Here is an 18,651-nt window from a genome sequence, read left to right on the forward strand (position 1 = left end):
TGCTCTGTGAAACTCGCTGTCAGACAACCATACACTTTAAGCCCTAAGTTATCCGAATTCTATCTTTGAAATTATGTTGTGATTATTAAAAATCTTTTTTATATAGAGGATTTCAAATAGCTAAGCATATGCTAAATTTTTCATACTTCACAAGTTCGAGTTTTCTTGGTTCAAATCAGGATTCAAAATAGATGTGTTGCTTTAAATACGTGTTTTAAAAATGCATATGGATTCTCCAAAATTTGGGTTTCTAAGCAAGCAGATGTGCCATATAATCAAAACCAATTTATATTGGCTTTATCTTAGTGAAATGTAGATAATCAGAATCTCTTATTTCTTAGTAACATGGGGTTTCTGTGATGCTGTCTGTAAAGTGTTGATATGTCTTTAGATAAAGGGGTTGCTCTTTAAGAAAATATTACTACTTTTCATGATTTTATTAACAAGGTGTTGATTTAAATTAAAACTGTAGCAAAAAAGCTGTGGCTCTGATTTTAAATTGTTGTAGGTTCTAGACAGCAAAGGAAAGCTGAAAATAAATGCTGCATTTAAATATAAATGTGGCTTTACCAAAGAGGTGGAAAGACGGAAGACAGGATGGAGTGAAAGGCTCCAGTAATTTTACCTGTGGTACTCTGAGTTCACAAAGGTGTCTTGTACTCAGACAGAAAACTACGGTGTGAAGAGGGGACAGCATGAGTGAAGAGAAAGTGGATTTGCACCCTTCACTTCCAAGCCACAGGAAAGGAAGTGACTTTAAAATGCCAGGGTGGAACAAAAGCATCTCAGATGTACAGGCTTTAATGAGAAGAGCTCAAAATGCCTTAAAATGCCTTTGATGTTGCAATGGAAACAGCTTTTGAAGTTAAACAGTATGATTTGATGGTTGAGTAGAAAGTAGGCTTTTTCTAGAGCACCAAATGCGTCAGATATGGCTATAACACTAATTTTCTGTTGTGTCTGTCAGTTAAGCAGAGCTAAATTAATTTATTCACTGCATATTTGTCTGCTAATTTTTCTCTAATGAGCAAAGATATTACTTGCTTCATAAGTTCCTGTCTTCTTGAAGTTTTGTAGAATATGATAGTATCAACAACAAAAATTATTAATTCTTTTCAAAAATTCAGGTCCTCAGTAAAGCCTTTTTTTGAAAAATTAGTTCTATGTATATTTACATTGAAAGAGGACAATTCTCAAGTGACTGAAAAGTGTTTAAAGCATTTTATTAGAAATAACTATGTTACCTATCTCATTGATAGAAACATGTCCAAGACTGTTTTATAATCCCTGTACATCTGTCAAAAACTAGAACATTAAAACATTCATCTATTGCATACTAAAGCAGGATAGAGTGATGTTCATTTTCAAGAATCATTTAGAATAGTGATCTCTAAAGTATTAGGTACTAACCTCAATATAATGCAGTGGGGTGGAAGTAGGGCACAGGTTAGACTTGATAGAGATGTCATTAGTGTGTTTTGAAACAAATCTCAAACAGAGGTCACAAACTATGGTCTGTGGGTCAAACCTGGCTCACCAATGTTTGTATAAATAAAGTATTATTGAAACACAGCCTTGCCTATTTCAGTTATATGTCACTTAACAATGGGGATATGTTTTGAGAAATGCATCTTTTGGTGATTTTGTCATTGTGCTAACATCAGAAGGTACTTACACAAATCTAGATGGTGTAGCCCACTACACCCAGGCTTTGTGGTGTAGGCTATTGCTGCTGGGCTACAAACCTGTACAGCACATTACTGTATTGAATACTGTAAGCAATTGTAACACAATGGTAAGTATTTGTGTATCTAAACATATCTGATCATAGACAGGGTACTGTGAAAATACAATATAAAAGATAAAAGAAGGAACACCCGTATAGTGCACTTACCATGAATGGAGGTTGCTCTGGGTTAATCAGTGAGTGGTGAGTATATGTGAAGGCCTCAGACATTATTACTTGTACATTATTGTAGATTTTAGGAACACTTAGATTACACTAAATTTATTAATTATATATTTTTTTGAGATGGAGTCTTGCTCTGTTGCCCAGGCTTGAGGGCAGTGATGCGATCTCGGCTCACTGTAACCTTCATCTTCTGGGTTCAAGCAATTCTCCTGTGTCAGCCTCCGGGTAGCTGGGACTACAGGTGCACGCCATCATACATAATTTTTTGTATTTTTAGTAGAGATGGGATTTTACTGTGTTGACAAGGCTGGCATTGAACTCCTGACCTCAGGTGATCTGCCCACCTCAGCATCCCAAAGTGCTGGAATTACAGGTGTGAGCCACCATGCCTGGCCACATTTTTTTTTTCAATAATAACCTCAGCTTACTGTAATTTTTTACTTAATAAACTTGAATTTTTTAAACTTTTTGACTCTTGTAATAACACAACTTAAAATACAAACACATTGAGCAGCTGTACAAAAATATTTTTTATTTATATCCTTAAACTGTAAGCCTTTTCTCTATTTTAAAATTTTCCAGATTTTTTTTTTTTTTTTTTTTTTTTACATTTTAAACTTTTTTTTTTTCCTCCTCAAACACAAGTACACACATTAGCCTAGGCAGGGTCAATCACTGCACAATAGGAATTTTTCAGCTCCATGTTAATCTTATGGGACCACTAATACACGTATGGTCTGCTGACCAAAACATCATTATGCAGGGCATGACTGTATGTATCTATTGTTTAAGGCTGCTTTCATGTTACTATGTTAGGATTGAGTAATTGTGACAAATTTATGGTTTGCAAAGCCTGCAGTATTTACTAATGGGAACTTTACAGGAAAACATTTGCCAACTTCTAACATAAAATAACAAGAAAGATTCTAAGCTTTGCTGATTTATATGGGTTTACACGGGTCTCCTTTGTAGGTCTAAGTGCTAGGTCATTACAACTCATATATATTCTAAATGAGATTCCCTGCAAAAGTGTCAGGCCTTTCTAACTTGGGGTGATGGTACAGTGAGCCCTCAGTTGGCCATTCCTTAAGCCTGTTGTATCTTATCACACTATACGTGCCCAGTTCGCTAGACATATGATTTATCATTTTTAACTATTTTTAATGAAAATAGTCATCTTAAAATAAGCAAATGACTTTATTAAAAAAAAATCCTTCTGCAAAATATGCAAAATAATCTAGATTGACTATACCACTGCTGATACAAGCATAAGCAACAAGAAATAGCAGAGGTGACACCGTATCTATGTCTAGCATAAGCTTGTCATCAGCCATACATATCAATTTTAAACCCTGAAAATCTACTTGAATTTGATAAGAAGTAGGTTATTTTTTGAAATGATTCAATTTAAAATATATTTTTATATCTGCTTTTATTATGAATATACCTATCCTTAAGTTTATATTTTTGCCTTGAGTTTTAACTAATAATTGCATTATGGCATCATACTTGATAAGACATTAACAAAACCGCCATCCAAGGCCATGCAGCTGTGCAATTTTCAGTACTGTTTAAAGACACAAGGTACTCAATATTATGATGTGTAAAGTTTTACTGAAGTAAATGATAAAATTCTCTTTTGAAGAATCTAAATAGGGAAGAAATGGAAAACCCAGTTCAGCTGGGGATACATGTGTTCTTCCTGCTGGAGTATTTATTCCAGAATAATAACAATAGAATGATGAACTGAAATTTATAATTTTGTAATTAAATGCCATTAGAAAATGCATAGAAAACACCTTTGAAGATTTGAAAAAAGTGAGTAATGAGCCAATTACTCCCAATGCAGGTGTTTTATTATGCAGTTGGATCAAAGTATAGATTTTAAAATAGTCTCATTTATAACATTTGTTTTCTAAATATGAAATATACAGAAAGTGTCATTTGAAATATATGAAATATACAGAAAGTGACATTTTGGATTCTTAAGGGAAAAATAAATAATAAAAAATTTGTTCTCTAAAGTAAGTGACTTCTTTAGTAAAAGCACTGTTTTATAAGAAAATTCTGGAGGTATAATAGCAATGGGCTACATTAATGATTGTACTATGAGGTTGCAGTTATATCAACATTTATAGGTAACCTATAATGACAAAGGAGATATACACACACAAACACACACACATGTAGAGGACTCTTTACAATAATAAAACTCTCTTTATGAGAAGGACTATGAAAATCTTTGGGATCATTCAGAGATTCTCAAGTTACCTCAAATTATTTTAAAAAGTAACAAACTTCAAGATGCATTAGGAATATTCATTTTTGAAAAATACAAGTGAGGTTCCTGGTTTAATGTTCTATCTTTCTGTGGAAGCCTAGGCACAGACAAATTGCCATGAGAAGTACTGTATAGCTGATGATAGTCTTCATTATTTTAGAAGTAAAGGCTAAACCAACTTACACCCCAAATCCTGGGTACAAAGATAATCCCAGGTAATGGTCCCTTCCCTGTATGAACCTGCTAGGAAAACGTCTCATCCAGGAAATTCATTTGCTATGGAAATAAATAAAATACAAAAGAAAAAAACCCTCCAAATTGAATAACAAACAATATTAATATTTAACTTGAGACTTTTAAAACAAAGTGTAGTGAACAGTTGAAAAATGACAGAGTATCCCAGGTACCTACCACATATTTAAAAAAAAAAAAAAAAAAAGGAGAGAGCACAATCTGCAAAATGGGTAGGTTGAATTAACTCAGGCTAAAAGTTCCTTAAGCAAGACAGGTAAGACCCCCTTATAATGCTAAAAGATGACATTTACAAGGAAAATACAGTCATTAGAATATGAAAAAGTCAAAATATAACATAAACCTTCATAAGGCAAAAGTGGAGATAAGATTTGAAAAAAGTGAAAATATGTTACTGGTAAAATATTTTGTTAACAATTTTTCAGGTTATCATAGTTTAAATAAAAAATAGGTAAAACTAGATCATCCTGAGTAAATCTAATTTACATATATTCAGACTCTATCCTGCAAACAAAACAAAATGTTACTCTTTTTAATATCTGTGGAACTCTCACGAAAACTGACTATACATTAAGCTAAAAAAGAAAGCCTATTAATTGCCAAGATGGAAATAATATACACAAATTTATCTGATCACAAAAAATTTATAAATTAATAACAAAGTTAGAAAACATAAAAAGTTTCTGACATTTGTAAGTGGAAAATTTTGCTTTTTCATGAAACGTTGATGAAAGAAGAAATTCAGAATAAAATTTCTGTGTTTTGCTTCTTTTTTCTCTAGCTTTATTGAGGTGTAATTGACAACTAAAAATTGTATATATTTTAGATAAAAACTTGATGTTTTGATACATGTATATATTGTGAAGTGATCACCACAATCAAGGTAGTATATTTATCACCTCATGCAATTACCATTATTATACTATTATTGTTGTGGTAAGAATATTTAGCATCCGCCCTCTTAGCAATCAAATATACAGTACACTATTGTTAGTTATATTAATATTGCCATTCATTAGATCACCAGAAGTTATTCATCTTTGGTAGCTGAAACTTTGTACCTTTTAACTAACGCTGACCCATTTTCCCCTCCCCTCTGCCCCTGGTAATCACTATTCTACTCTCTGCCTTCTATGAGTTTGACTATTTTGGATTTCACACATAAGTTAGGTAATGCACTATTTGTCTTTCCATGTCTGGTTTACTTCACTTAGCGTAATGTCTTCCAGGTTAATTGATATTGTCACTAATGGCATGATTTCCTTGTTGTTTAAGGCTGATTAATATTCCATTATATGTATTTATGTATTATACCACATTTCCTTTATCCACTTACCTATCAATACACATCTAGGTTATTCCCATTTCTTGGGTATAGTTCTGCAGTGTATATGAAAGTACAGATAACTCGAGATACTGATTTAATTTCCTTTGGTGATATACCCAGACGTGGGATTGCTGGATTTTTATGGTAGCCATATTTTAAATTTTGGGGGGAACCTTCATACTGTTTTCCTTACTGACTTACCAATTAACATTCCCACCAACAGTGTACAAGTGTTCTCTTTTTTCCACATTCTGGCCAACACTCATTCCTATTGCTAATACTCATTCCAACAGATGTGGTATGATATCTCATTGTGGTTTTGATTTGCATTTCCCTGATGATTAGTGGTGTTGAGCGCCCTTTCATATATCTGTTGGTCTTTTCATATGCTCATTGCCATATCTTCTTTTGAAAAGTATCTATTCGGGTTCCTTGCCCATTTTTTAATTGAGTTATTTGTGCTTTTTTGGTATTGAGTTGTATGAGGTTATTTTTTAATATATATATTTTGCATGTTAGTGTCTTATATATAGTTTGCAAATATTTTCTTCCTATATTCTGTAGGTTGCCTTTTCACACTGTTGAATGTTCTCTTTGCTGTACAGAGATTGTTTTTTAAGTTTGTTGCAATCTCACTTATCTATTTTTGCTTTTGGTGTCTGTGCTTTTGCTGTCAAATCAAAAAATGGACAAACAAGCAAAAACATTACCCACAACTATCTCAAGCAGAAGCTTTTTTTCTTGTTTGCTTCTAGTAGTTATACAGTTTTGGGTCTTATGTTTATGTGTTTAATCCATTTTGAGTTGATTTTTGTATATTGTGTGAAATAAGGATCCATTTTCATTCTTCTGCATGAGGACATACAGTTTTCATCACACCATTTATTAAGGAGACTATCCTTTCACCTTGTCAAAGATTAGTTGTCCAACCATAATGGGTAGATTTATTTTTGTTCTATTGGTCTATAGTCTGCTTCTATGACAGTGCCATACTGTTTTGATTACTGTGGTTTTGTAATATACTTTGAAGTCACAAAATGTGATCACCTCAAAAAAGGGTCTTTGAAAAATTTCTTTGGATTCACAGATTGAGAGTATTTTTAATATTGTCTTTTTGGCTTGCATATGTCTTCTGATCTTTCTATAATAAGCTTATATTACTTTGTAATTATATTAAAACTAAGCCTTTTAAAATAATAAAAAGAAGATCTAACTTGAAAAAATAGAAAATAAAATTTCTATCTGGAAAAGTAAGCTAATGCAATCATTGTTTTTCAAATTATTGTCTATTATAACTTATAAGATATAGTTAAAATAGTCCTTGAAAGGAAATTTTATAATGTAAAAATGCTAAATAAATAAGAAGATTAATAAAGGCCAACCAAGTAAGCATTCAATTTGGAAAATTTAAAAACAAAAATAAAACAAATATTTAGAGGAAACATTATTTAAGGAGAAAATCATTATTCTTTGCAAAAGAAAATAAATGAAAAGGAGTTTATAGGATTAGAAAAAGATAAATAGCTAGAAAGCAGAACAGTTGTAGAACTCATAAATATAATAAAATGTATTCATTGAAAAAAGTGTAAAATAGCAAACTGTTAGCTAAACAGATCAATAAAAAGGGAGAAAATATAAAATAGAAAATGAGAAATAGACATGAAAATAACTAAGAATATAGAGGACACAAAATATGACACTGCTTCTCTCACACTTATGCAAGTGAATTAGGAAATCCACAGGAAATAAATACTTTATAGCAAAAATACCTAGAAAAATATAAAAATAAAATTCCAGTAAACCAATTACCAAAAGAAAAACTGAAAAAAAAAAAAAAAAAAAATGAGGTTACCCTCAAAAAGTTCCAGGTCACAAATAGATTCCCAGGGAAATTCTAAAAATCTTTTAAGGAACAAATTCAGTTATGTGTTGCTTAACGATGGAAATACATTCTGAGAAATCCATCCTTAGGGGAATTCTTTTATTATTATTATTTTTTCATAAGTTATTGGGGTGTGGGTGGTATTTGGTTACATGAGTAAGTTCTTTAGTGGTGATTTGTGAGACCCTGGTGCTCCCATCACCCGAGCAGTATATACTGCACCATATATGTCGTCTTTTATCCCTTGACCCCCTTACACTCTTCCCCCCAAGTCCCCAAAGTCCATTGTATCATTCTTATGCTTTTGCGTCCTCATAGCTTAGGTCCCACATATCAGTGAGAACATACGATGTTTGGTTTTCCATTCCTGAGTTACTTCACTTAGAATAATAGTCTCCAATCTCATCCAGGTCACTGCAAATACTGTTAATTCACTCCTTTTTATGACTGAGTAGTATTCCATTGTTTACAGTGTATATATACCACAGTTTCTTTATCCAGTCATTGATTGATGGGCATTTGGGTTGGTTCTACGATTTTGCAATTGTGAATTGTGCTGCTATAAACATGTGTGCGCAAGTATTTTTTCGAATAATGACTTTTTCCTCTGGGTAGATACCCAGTAGTGAGATTGCTGGATCAAATGGTAGTTCTACTTTTAGTTCTTTAAGGAATCTCTACGCTGTTTTCCACAGTGGCTGTACTAGTTAGGGGAATTCTTTTTTGTGCAAACATCATAGATTTTGCCTTACACAACCCTAGATGGTATAGCCTATTACACACCTAGGCTATAGGGTATAGTATAGCCTATTGCTCCTAGGCTACAAACCTGTACAGCACAGTACTGTACTGAATATCATAGGCAACTGTCACGCAATGGTAAGTATCTGTGTATCTAAGCATATCTGAACATAGAAAAGATTATATGTTCAGATGTGGTATAATCTCATGGGACCACCATTATATATGCAGTTTGTTGTTGGCTGAAATGTCATTATGCAGTCCATGACTACAACTCTAATAGCAGAGAGTTGTAGACTATAGTAATGCAAGGATATCTTCTATATCATTTTATGTAGCAAGTGCAACATTGTTATGAAACCCAACAGAAGTTGCATGAAAAGGAAACTTCAGCCCAAACTCAGTTATAAATTCAATGCAGATATCTCAATTTAGTAGGAAACAGAACTCAGTGGAACATTAAAGAATGCTGTGTGCTTACCAAGTAGGATTTAATGCAAGTGGAAAATAACGTAGTTGTCTCCTCAGACTTTAAGTGCCATCTTTATTAAATGAACAAAACAGAACTCTTAAGGACTTTCAGTAAGGGATGGTGGATTGAACAATGCCTCTAAATATGCTCCTTCCAATATTTCCTTAAAATTATGGTAAAGATGTATTGTAAAGATATAATCTACAAGTATAGGAAGTAATAAGAGGAGACACAGCAATAGAATTTTAGAGGCAGAAAAATATCCTGATGAGGAAAAACTGACTTAGCAACCCAAGAAATTGAAATCCTAGGCTGGCCAGGGAGAAAGCCAAGTACTGATTCCATTTCTATCTTAGAGTTCTCAAAAGGCTTAGGATTTGGAGGTGCTTGATACCTCTGAAGGGAAAGTAAAGAAATGGTAGCTGAAAAAAGGAAGATAAGGTAAAAGCTATTTAAGAAGTAGCTATCCCCAAATTCATGTTTCTTCATGACTGATTAACTCCCATTTTAAGAGAATAATTCACATGGCTGGAGAGAGGAAAACAGGATTTCTGGCTTGGGGCCTCCAGGCATAGTGGAGAGCAGTGGAGCTCTTCTGAAAGCAGGAGACTAAGTGATGCTATGAGGGATTAATGCTGACATGCACTATCTCTTCCATTCACATATCAGAACACTTGTAGCCAGGCCTTTGCCTTCTAGCCAGGAGATTGAAAATGTCTTTTTTGAGGAATCTGACCAATACAAAGAGGAAAGCTCTCAAGTTATTGAGATTGGGTTACAATGTACAGTGAAACTCATAGCCTGATCCATGTGCTAAGAATTTCCAAAGTGCTCTTAATTCCTGACTCTAAAATATGAGCAGATAATTAAAGATATCCAGATACCTGAGGAAGACTTCCAATATGAAATAAGAACAGAAAACCAAACCCCAAAAAATGACCAAACAAGAAATAAACAAACAAAAAACACAGGAAACACTATTTAGAGAGGAAAAAACTCAAGAACATCAATATTTTTGCAGATAGATAAGATAGTGCCTCTATAAAATCAAAACACAATACTAAAAAAAAGAAAAAAGAAGAATACTTGGAAAATAAAAGGACCTCTTGGAAATTAAGCACAACATTGCGGAAACAAAGAATGCAGTATAAAAGTTGGAGGTGGGGTGACTAACTCACCACAGTTTGTCTTAGCACTAAAAGTCCCACTCCTGGGAAACCTCTCTATCCTGGGTCACCTTAGTTGGAGGATGATACGGTTTGGCCCTGTGTGCCCACCCAAATCTCTTGTTGAATTGTAATCTCCCGTGTTGGGGGAGGGACTTGGTGGGAGGTGATTGGATCATGGGGGCAGATTTCCCCCTTGCTGTTGTCATGACAGTGAAACAGTTCTCATGAGATCACGTTGTTTAATATGTGCAGCACTTCCCCTTCACTCTCTCTTCTGCTCCGCCATAGTAAGATGTGCTTGCTTCCTCTTGGGCCATAATTATGTTTCCTGAGACCTCCCACCCATGTTTCTTGTACAGCCTGTGGAACTGTAGTCAATTAAACCTCTTTCCTTTATAAATTACTGAGTATCAGATAGTTCTTTATAGCAGTATGAGAACAAACTAATACAGAGGACAAATTAACTAAACCTCTCAAGCTGATGAGCAAAAGAAAAAGAGATGAGAATTGGACTATCTTAAAAAGTCCAACATCTAGAAAGAGAAGAGAGAAGAAAAGGAGAAGGAAATGATAAAATAATTCATGAAAATTTTCCAAAATGTTACAGAAAAAGGGCATCCAGTTCCTACAAAAGTAGATGAAAATATACCCATGGCAAAGCGCATACTGGGGAATTTTCGGATTATTGAGGACAAAAAGAAATCCTGTGTGCTTCCAGAGGGAGAGGACAACAAAAAGTGTCATTTACAAATAATCGGAAATCAAAATGGCTGGGCTTCGAAACCACGCTGGACAATACAGTAATCCAGTATAATAATGCTTTCAAAATTCTGAAAGAAATTATTTTCCAACCTGGAATTTCATATTCAAACAACCAAATGAAAGAGTAGAAGAAAGTCAGTTTTCAACATGCAAGTTATTGGAAATTGGCTTCCAATACTCCATTTTCCCAGGAAGCTCCTTTAGGGGCCAGCAAATATGAGACAAAATTTAAAAAAAGTAAGACACAGGCTATTAGAAACAGGAGATCGAGGCCAGGCACGGTGGCTCAGGCCTGTAATCCCAGCACTTTGGGAGGCAGAGGCAGGCGGATCACGAAGTCAGGAGATAGAGACCATCCTGACTAACACGGTGAACCCCCTTCTCTACTAAAAATACAAAAAATTAGCCGGGCGTGGTGGCGGTCGCCTGTAGTCCCAGCTACTCGGGAGGCTGAGGCAGGAGAATGGCGTGAACCTGGGAGGCAGAGCTTGCAGTGAGCGAAGATCGCGCCACTGCACTCCAGCCTGGGCGACAGAGTGAGATTCCATCTCAAAAAGAAAGAAAAGAAAAGAAAAAAGAAAGAGGAGATCGAACATGGGAGAGAGACAAATTAAATACCCAGGATTATGCTAAAGAGAATCACGGGATAATAATGTATACAAACATAGAAGGCAATTAGCACAAATTGAAACATACGTATTGAAGTTGTCACCACCAAGAATCCTTTCACCTTTGTGTTGTATTCCAACTGACAGTACTCAAGTGAGCTTGGCCAAGGTTCTTAGCTCTCTTTTGCCTGTCCCAGTGCTGGTAAGACTCTGCTCTCCCTCGCTGCCCAGCTGCCTGGATAGAATGAGGACAACACCTGATCCTACAGAAACATTCATGTTTGACCTACTCCTAAGAGCTGGGGATTGGCAAAGGTAAACTTTGAAGCACAAAACACAGAGTAGCACACTCTCTGCTAATATTTTCCTCTTGATTGGATAGAACTTGATTCTGCCAGATAACTGCATTTGGTGAACCCGTTGCTTTCCATGGATGACCATGGGCTTGCCCCCGACAACCTGAGAATTGATTTTTACAACCTCCAAGAAAAAAACTGAAACCTGAATATAAACCAGAGACTGTTCAAACCACTTTTCCTAAGCATCTGCAACTATCAATAATAACACTGTTCTTTTCTCACATAGTTAGTCTTGTGTTTGCTACTCGGTTGTCATATTAATCACTTTTACGCTAATTAATAATTTATTTAATTACTTGGTAAAACAATGAAATGTCTGATTTAGAAATAAAACAAAATTATAAGTCAGAATCATCTTTAATGGACAATTACTGCATATGTTCCATTAAAGCTACCCACTGACATGGCTTTCATTTCATTTTCATTCAATGTTAGAGGCATTAACCAATGAAATTAGACAAATGGAAGAAATGAAAACTATAATAACTGGCAAAGAGGAGACAAATTTATCACTGTGTTAGGTGAACTGATTTTTTTTCATGATAGACCCAAAACTGCTAAGAGAATCAAGTGAACGACAATTACAATCAGTACTATAATTCAGTAATGTGTCTTGGTAGAAAATAAATAGCTGTTGTGTACTGATACAGAACAATTCCAAAATTGTCAAATAAAAAAAATCAAACAAGACACAGAATATTGTAAAGAGGATGTTATCTTTTTAAATTTTAAATTTAAGTTTCTATTTTTTCTTCAACTTTGAAGTTCCAGGGTACGTGTGCAGGATGTCTAGGTTTGTTACATAGGTAAATGTGTGCCATAGTGGTTGGCTGCATGGGTCAACACATCACCTAGGTCTTATGTCCAGCATCCATTAGCTATTATTCCTGATGCTCTTCCTCCTCCCACAACCCTGGACAAGCCCCCGCAAGTGTTGTTCCCTCACCATGTATCCATGTGTTCTTATTTTTCAGCTCCCACATCTAAGGGAGAGCATGTGGTGTTTTGTTTTACTGATCCTGCATTAGTTTACTGAGGATAATGGCTTCCAGCTCCATCCATGTCTCTGCAAAGAACATGATCTTGTTCCTTTTTATAGTCACAGAGTATTCCATGGTGTATATGTACCACATTTTCTTTATCTAGTCTATCATCAGTAGGCATTTGGATTGATTCCACGTCTTTGCTAGATGCTATCTTTTAAAAATAATAAATGTATGCCTGTGCTGAGTGGGTAAAATAAGATATAGATTAGTTTTGCTTGATTTGTAGAAGACACATACCTGTATGTAGGCCCTTTCTGCAACTTTTCTTTGTAGCCTCAAGACTTCGTACTCTTTTGATTTCCTTGCTCCATTCACATAATTTATGGCCTCATGTAGTAGTTCCTACTTCCTCAAAGGCATTCATCCTGTTTCCATGTTAAAGAGTCACTCTAGTTTAGGCCTCATAACCTCCTTTCTTTGTAGTTGCACTCCTCTCTTTGTTGCACCACGAGTTTCTCTCCAAAACAACACATTGCCTAGAATCAAAGACCTCATTCATTCTTTCCAGACCCACCTCTCCCTGATTCCTTATCCATGACAAACTCAACTCCGAAACTTACTATGTCATGAACTAAACCTTGTACTTCTGCCCCTGCCCTCACGTGTTAATATTCTGCACAATGCCCTCCCTGTGACTCCCTGATTTCTTCCAGACAAAAATCACAAGCATCTTTCAATTAATTTCCATGACTACCTACCTCTTCCATGACGATGTTCCTTTGGATGGATTTCCTTTGGATGGATTCTCTTCTTCCTTACACATATCTCCCCTTAATACTTTCAAAAATAAACCTGGTACGCTTCAGGAGACATTCTGCAGGCACTTGTTTTGTTCTGCTGAAGAGGCTGGAGGTGGGGAATGAAAGGAATTTTTGAAAGAGACACACAATATACACTGAAAGCAGGTGTCTCATGAGGGACACCTCCTCATGAGGAGAGGTTTTCCTCTTACTGGTAAGAGATTCTGATCTATGTCTATCATAGACCTGATTCCAAACATGCTTGACTTTTTTACACTAACATCCTCTTATGCCTTTCTTCTTCCCCCTAGGATGTAACAGTCCCTCCCAAGCCTGTCTCGCTCCATCCTTTATATCAGACTAAACTCTATCCTCCTGCTAAGTCACTGCTGCATCCACAGACCCTCTCACAGGCTGACTGTCTTGCCCCAGGACCCTTCAGTCATCTGTCCTTCTCCTTGAGTGATGAACAGGATGATTCTCACACCCTCCTCAGTCACAATGCATGCAACAAGGTGAGAACTCCTCCCCAAAATGAGGATTATTCTGTGCTGTGAACCTTCATTACACTTGACTTTTAAAACTTAAATGTGGAGGAAACTTATGTGTTAGAAATATTTAACTATTGAATATCTAAATGTATAAAGAATATTAAATATTTGTGTGAAAGCATATTACCTTATAAGCAGATAATAATTGAATTTGGGAAATAATAACCATTTATATATTTTTCCAAAGTCATTCACTGATTTGTATTTTTCATTGTTCCATGTTCTAACTCCATGGTGGAAATTCCAAGACATTTTTCAAAACCTCACAAAATGCCATTATTAATTTATATTCTAGTCTTAGTTCAGTGTTCCTAAAAACCTTCCTTAAATTACAGTGCCTTGTTGAGGAGGCACTTATAATTAGAGTCAATGGGCAAAAAATGACTTAGAATTACTGTGAGTATCTGCAAAATAATATTCACATTTTACTGTAAAATGTACCTATCTGCTTCACTGTGTATAGTAATAGGATATATAAAAAATAATGAAGTGTTTCATACCTGAAATATGTGTGTGTGTGTGTGTCTGTCTGTCTGAGTGTGTATGATACAAAACAAGTAAAAAATATTTATAGTTGACTTTTGAATTCAATCATAAATATTTTCTAGGAACAAGCAGTTAAACTATATGGGGCTTACATATAAGTGCCCTTTGCTCTTCCGTTAAGGGCATCCTGGCTAGTACAGATGCTCAGACCCTGAAAATTTCCTAAAATAATTGACTGGTTAAACTTTAATTAAATCTTTTTGTGAAATTCAAAATCCTGTTTAAAAGCATTTATTCTACAAGATATCTATCTCCAATTAAATACATCTCTAAACTTAGAAATCAATCAAGATCATCTTCCAGAATGTAGTTGGATAATACTCCTTGGAGCCTGAGGCATTTTTAAAGAAAAAAATGTCAGTAAACTCTGTCTAAATGCAAACAGTATCTAAAAGCAAACACTATAATACTATTACATAAGGAAAAAATAGATTTTTATATTTAATAGCTTCTGTGACAACTGCATGATCAATTTTGATTAAACGAATTTTACAATATCAATTTTTTGCCAATAAATGTTTTTGGGCAACATTCAATATGACATTTATCTGACCTTTGTTTGTGTCCCACTCTTGGACTAGAAAATAAGTATATGAGAGAAAGTATAATATTTTAAAAATTATTTCATATTATTTGAAATTCTTTCTGATTTAATATTTACCAACAGCCATGAAATCCATTTAGTTATTTGAGTTAATAATTCTGATAATAATATTACCATTTTCTTATAAATTGTCATTTATGATAAGGTTATGATTTAATTTACAGATATCAATTACATTATATAGCTCATTCTTTTGATATTTTGAGAGTGTTTTCTGGAACTGTTCAGCAAGGATAGACTCTATTTTATCCATATTTCAGCCTTTGTTTAGTTAGGCTGAGAAGAACAAAAGCTGTGTGAAATTGGACAACTATTTTCAGTCCACATAATCCTCATAATAGATCTTGTCTTTTTGAGTGTGAGGTTTATTGATACTGAATAAAGAACCATTCAGAACCAAAATAATAACAGTAATAATAATAAGATAGCAATACAACATTTTTAATGGAATGTTCAGTTCCTTAGTCTTGAATCTGTATTGTCTTATTAAAGAATTACCAATTTGATGTCTACATTTACGAACATTGTTTGTTAGATACTGGGTCAATAGCATACTAATTTATCAGGATTTTTTCTTTTTAATTGAAATAACTCAATGCCTTTAATTGTAAGACATAATCTCTTATTTAATTAACTTTTATCTAATACCCTAACATCATTCCCAAGTCTGACCTTACAGCTTTGCCTACTGGGTTATCTCCAAACTCAAATCTTCCCATCCTTCCCTCTGGACAACCATGCTGAAGTTGTCTTACAAATCTTTAGAGTCCCTCTTTAACTGGGCTACAATAGGTGTTCAACAGGTTTTATTCTTCTGCTGCTGAGTCTGCAGTGTGCGCTCTTCTCTTCTAAATTTTCATCAAACTCCTCATGTCCTAAATCTTCATCCTAATCCATCCCTTACTTTTTTACTTTCAAGATGGAACTTTGTAACTGGGTACATCATATCGTATAAGGATGCTCAGGTACTTTCTTTTCATCCTGGAATAAAACAGTACAACTGCCTTCTTCACTTCCTTGCAGCCTCATGAAGGGGGTCATTCCTTTTACTTTCTTTTCTTTTCTTTTTTTTGCTTTTAATTATACTTTAAGTTCTAGATATATGTACAGAACATGCAGGTTTGTTACATAGGTATACATGTGCCACGGTGGTTTGCTGCACCCATCAACCCATCATCTACATTATTTCTCCTAATGCTATACATATTCCTCCTAATGCTATCCCTCTCTGAGCCCCCCACCCCTCCAACAGGCCCCAGTATGTGATGATCCCCTTTCTGTGTCCATGTGTTCTCATTGTTCAGCTCCCACTTATGAGTGAGAACATGCAGTGTTTGGTTTTCTGTTTCTGTGTTAGTTTGCTGAGAATGATGGTTTCTGTCTTCATCCATGTCCCTGCAAAAGACATGAACTCATCCCTTTTTATGGCTGTGTAGTATTCCATGGTATATATGTGCCACATTTTCTTTATCCAGTCTATCATTGATGGGCATTTGGGTTGGTTCTGGGCCTTTGCTATTGTGAATAGTGCTGCAATAAACATACGTGTGCATGTGTCTTTATAGTAGAATGATTTATAATTATTTGGGTGTATACTGAGTAATGGGATTGCTGGATCAAATGGTATTTCTGGTTCTAGATTCTTGAGGAATAGACTCACTGTCTTCCACAATGGTTGAACTAATTTACACTCCCACCAACAGTGTAAAAGAGTTCTTCTTTCTCCACATCTTCTCCAGCCTCTGTTGTTTCCTGACTTTTTAATGATCACCATTCTAACTAGCATGAGATGGTATCTTATTGTGGTTTTGTTTTGCATTTCTCTAATGACCAGTGATGATGAACTTTTTTTCATATGTTTGTGGGCTTCATAAATGTCTTCTTTCGAGAAGTGTCTGTTCATATCCTTTGTTCACTTTTTGATGGGGTTGTTTGTTTTTTTCTCTTGTAAATTTGTTTAAGTTCTTCGTAGATTCTGGATATCAGCCCTTGACAGAAGGATAGATTGCAAAAATTCTTTTATCCTTGAAAGTGAGATAGCCCAGCACATAAGAAAATGATGCCTCTAGTTCCTTTGTCTGAGTTTATTTCTTGCCCCAACGCTTTTTACATGGTGATATTGGGCAAGTCATTTAACTTCTGAATGCCTCCGTTTACTCATTTTAAAAATAGGAATAATAATAGTATCTACCTTATTAGAGTATTATGAAAATAAAATTGACAAATATGTGTAAAAGTGCCTGAAGATAATGAAAAACATATAAAAAATAGGTCTTATTATCACTAAGCTTTCTGGGATTGTCATTCTTACTGCTTTCCAAAATCATCCATTCTTCTCCATTGGATTCCTCCCCTTTGTATCCAGAAGCCTAAAAAACAAAATAAAACAATACAAAAGGAGGACTTCATCCTTTTCCTTGATGATGCTGCAAATCTATCAGTTTCAAAATGTTCTTTCTCTCAAAGTGGTCAATAGCCACTATCTCCATCCCCTTTCTATAAACTCATTCTTTAGCCCATTCTTGAAAGCATTCTGACTTTCACCTCTACCAGTCTACTCAAATTGCTGTCAAAGGTAAACTGGTTGTCAGCAAATTCAGCTGAATTTCCTGACACAGTTGATCATTTCCTCTTGCATTTCTCTCCTTACTCTGCTCTTGGGTTAATACGCACATTCTAACTTTCTGACTGCTCCTTCTTTGCTTTCTTTGTGGACACTTCTTGCTCCTCTACCTCTTCTTTCTAATTGCCTCACTTCAGCTATTTACCCATTCACAGGTCTTAGTGATTATCTTAGTACTGATAAGTCTCAAATCCACACTTCCCGTTCTGCTTCTCCACTGAGATTCAGTTTCATATCTTTAGCTGCTTGCTTATCATTTCCCCTAGGATGTCATGTTGTCATCTCAAACTCATCATTCATTTTGTCTCAAACTAGTTTTGCACTGGCTCTTCTACTTCTGTTATTAAAACCACAATTCTCAGTTCCCAAACTCAAAACTTGATTCATCTGTTATGCTTTTTGCTTTTTCTGTTTTGTCCTTATATTGAGTCATTCACCAGGTTGAATGCATTCTTATATTTTTTTTCACGCTAGTCTTTATTATTATTATTTTACTTTCCTTAACTGATATTCTTATTTTCCTCTAGGCATGCCTTGGAAATTCCTTACTGTTCTACTTGTTCATGCATTTTCCCATATAAAATACTCTTCTACGTTCTCCTTTCTTATACAAACCATTCTTGTACTTTAAGTTCGCGTTAAATTATCCCTCCTCTTCTGTGACATTTCTCCGTGCATCAGTACTCAAAGTGACTTGTTTTCTCCCTTCAATTTCTATACTCTTTTCCTGTGCCAAGGCATCTCCTGCATGTTATAGGTCATCTTGTATTTATTTG

The 18,651-nt window shown here is 34.9% G+C and overlaps 1 protein-coding gene across 15 annotated transcripts in view; it reads left to right on the forward strand.

Moving 5' to 3' along the window:
* The window catches only part of MLIP (muscular LMNA interacting protein), a 257,064-nt gene that overhangs the window by 208,105 nt on the left and 30,308 nt on the right, over positions 1–18,651 (forward strand). For 14 of the 15 annotated variants that reach the window (XM_050789010.1, XM_050789004.1, XM_050789008.1 and 11 more), the window contains one exon: positions 13,863–14,066. The exons of the other annotated variant lie outside the window; for it this stretch is intronic. In XM_050789010.1, the coding sequence (XP_050644967.1) occupies positions 13,863–14,066 (204 nt within the window). The remainder of the gene's footprint in view (positions 1–13,862; positions 14,067–18,651) is intronic. 15 annotated transcript variants of the gene reach the window in all.

The sequence above is a fragment of the Macaca thibetana genome, chromosome 4, assembly GCF_024542745.1.
Source record: "Macaca thibetana thibetana isolate TM-01 chromosome 4, ASM2454274v1, whole genome shotgun sequence".
NCBI lineage: Eukaryota > Metazoa > Chordata > Mammalia > Primates > Cercopithecidae > Macaca > Macaca thibetana.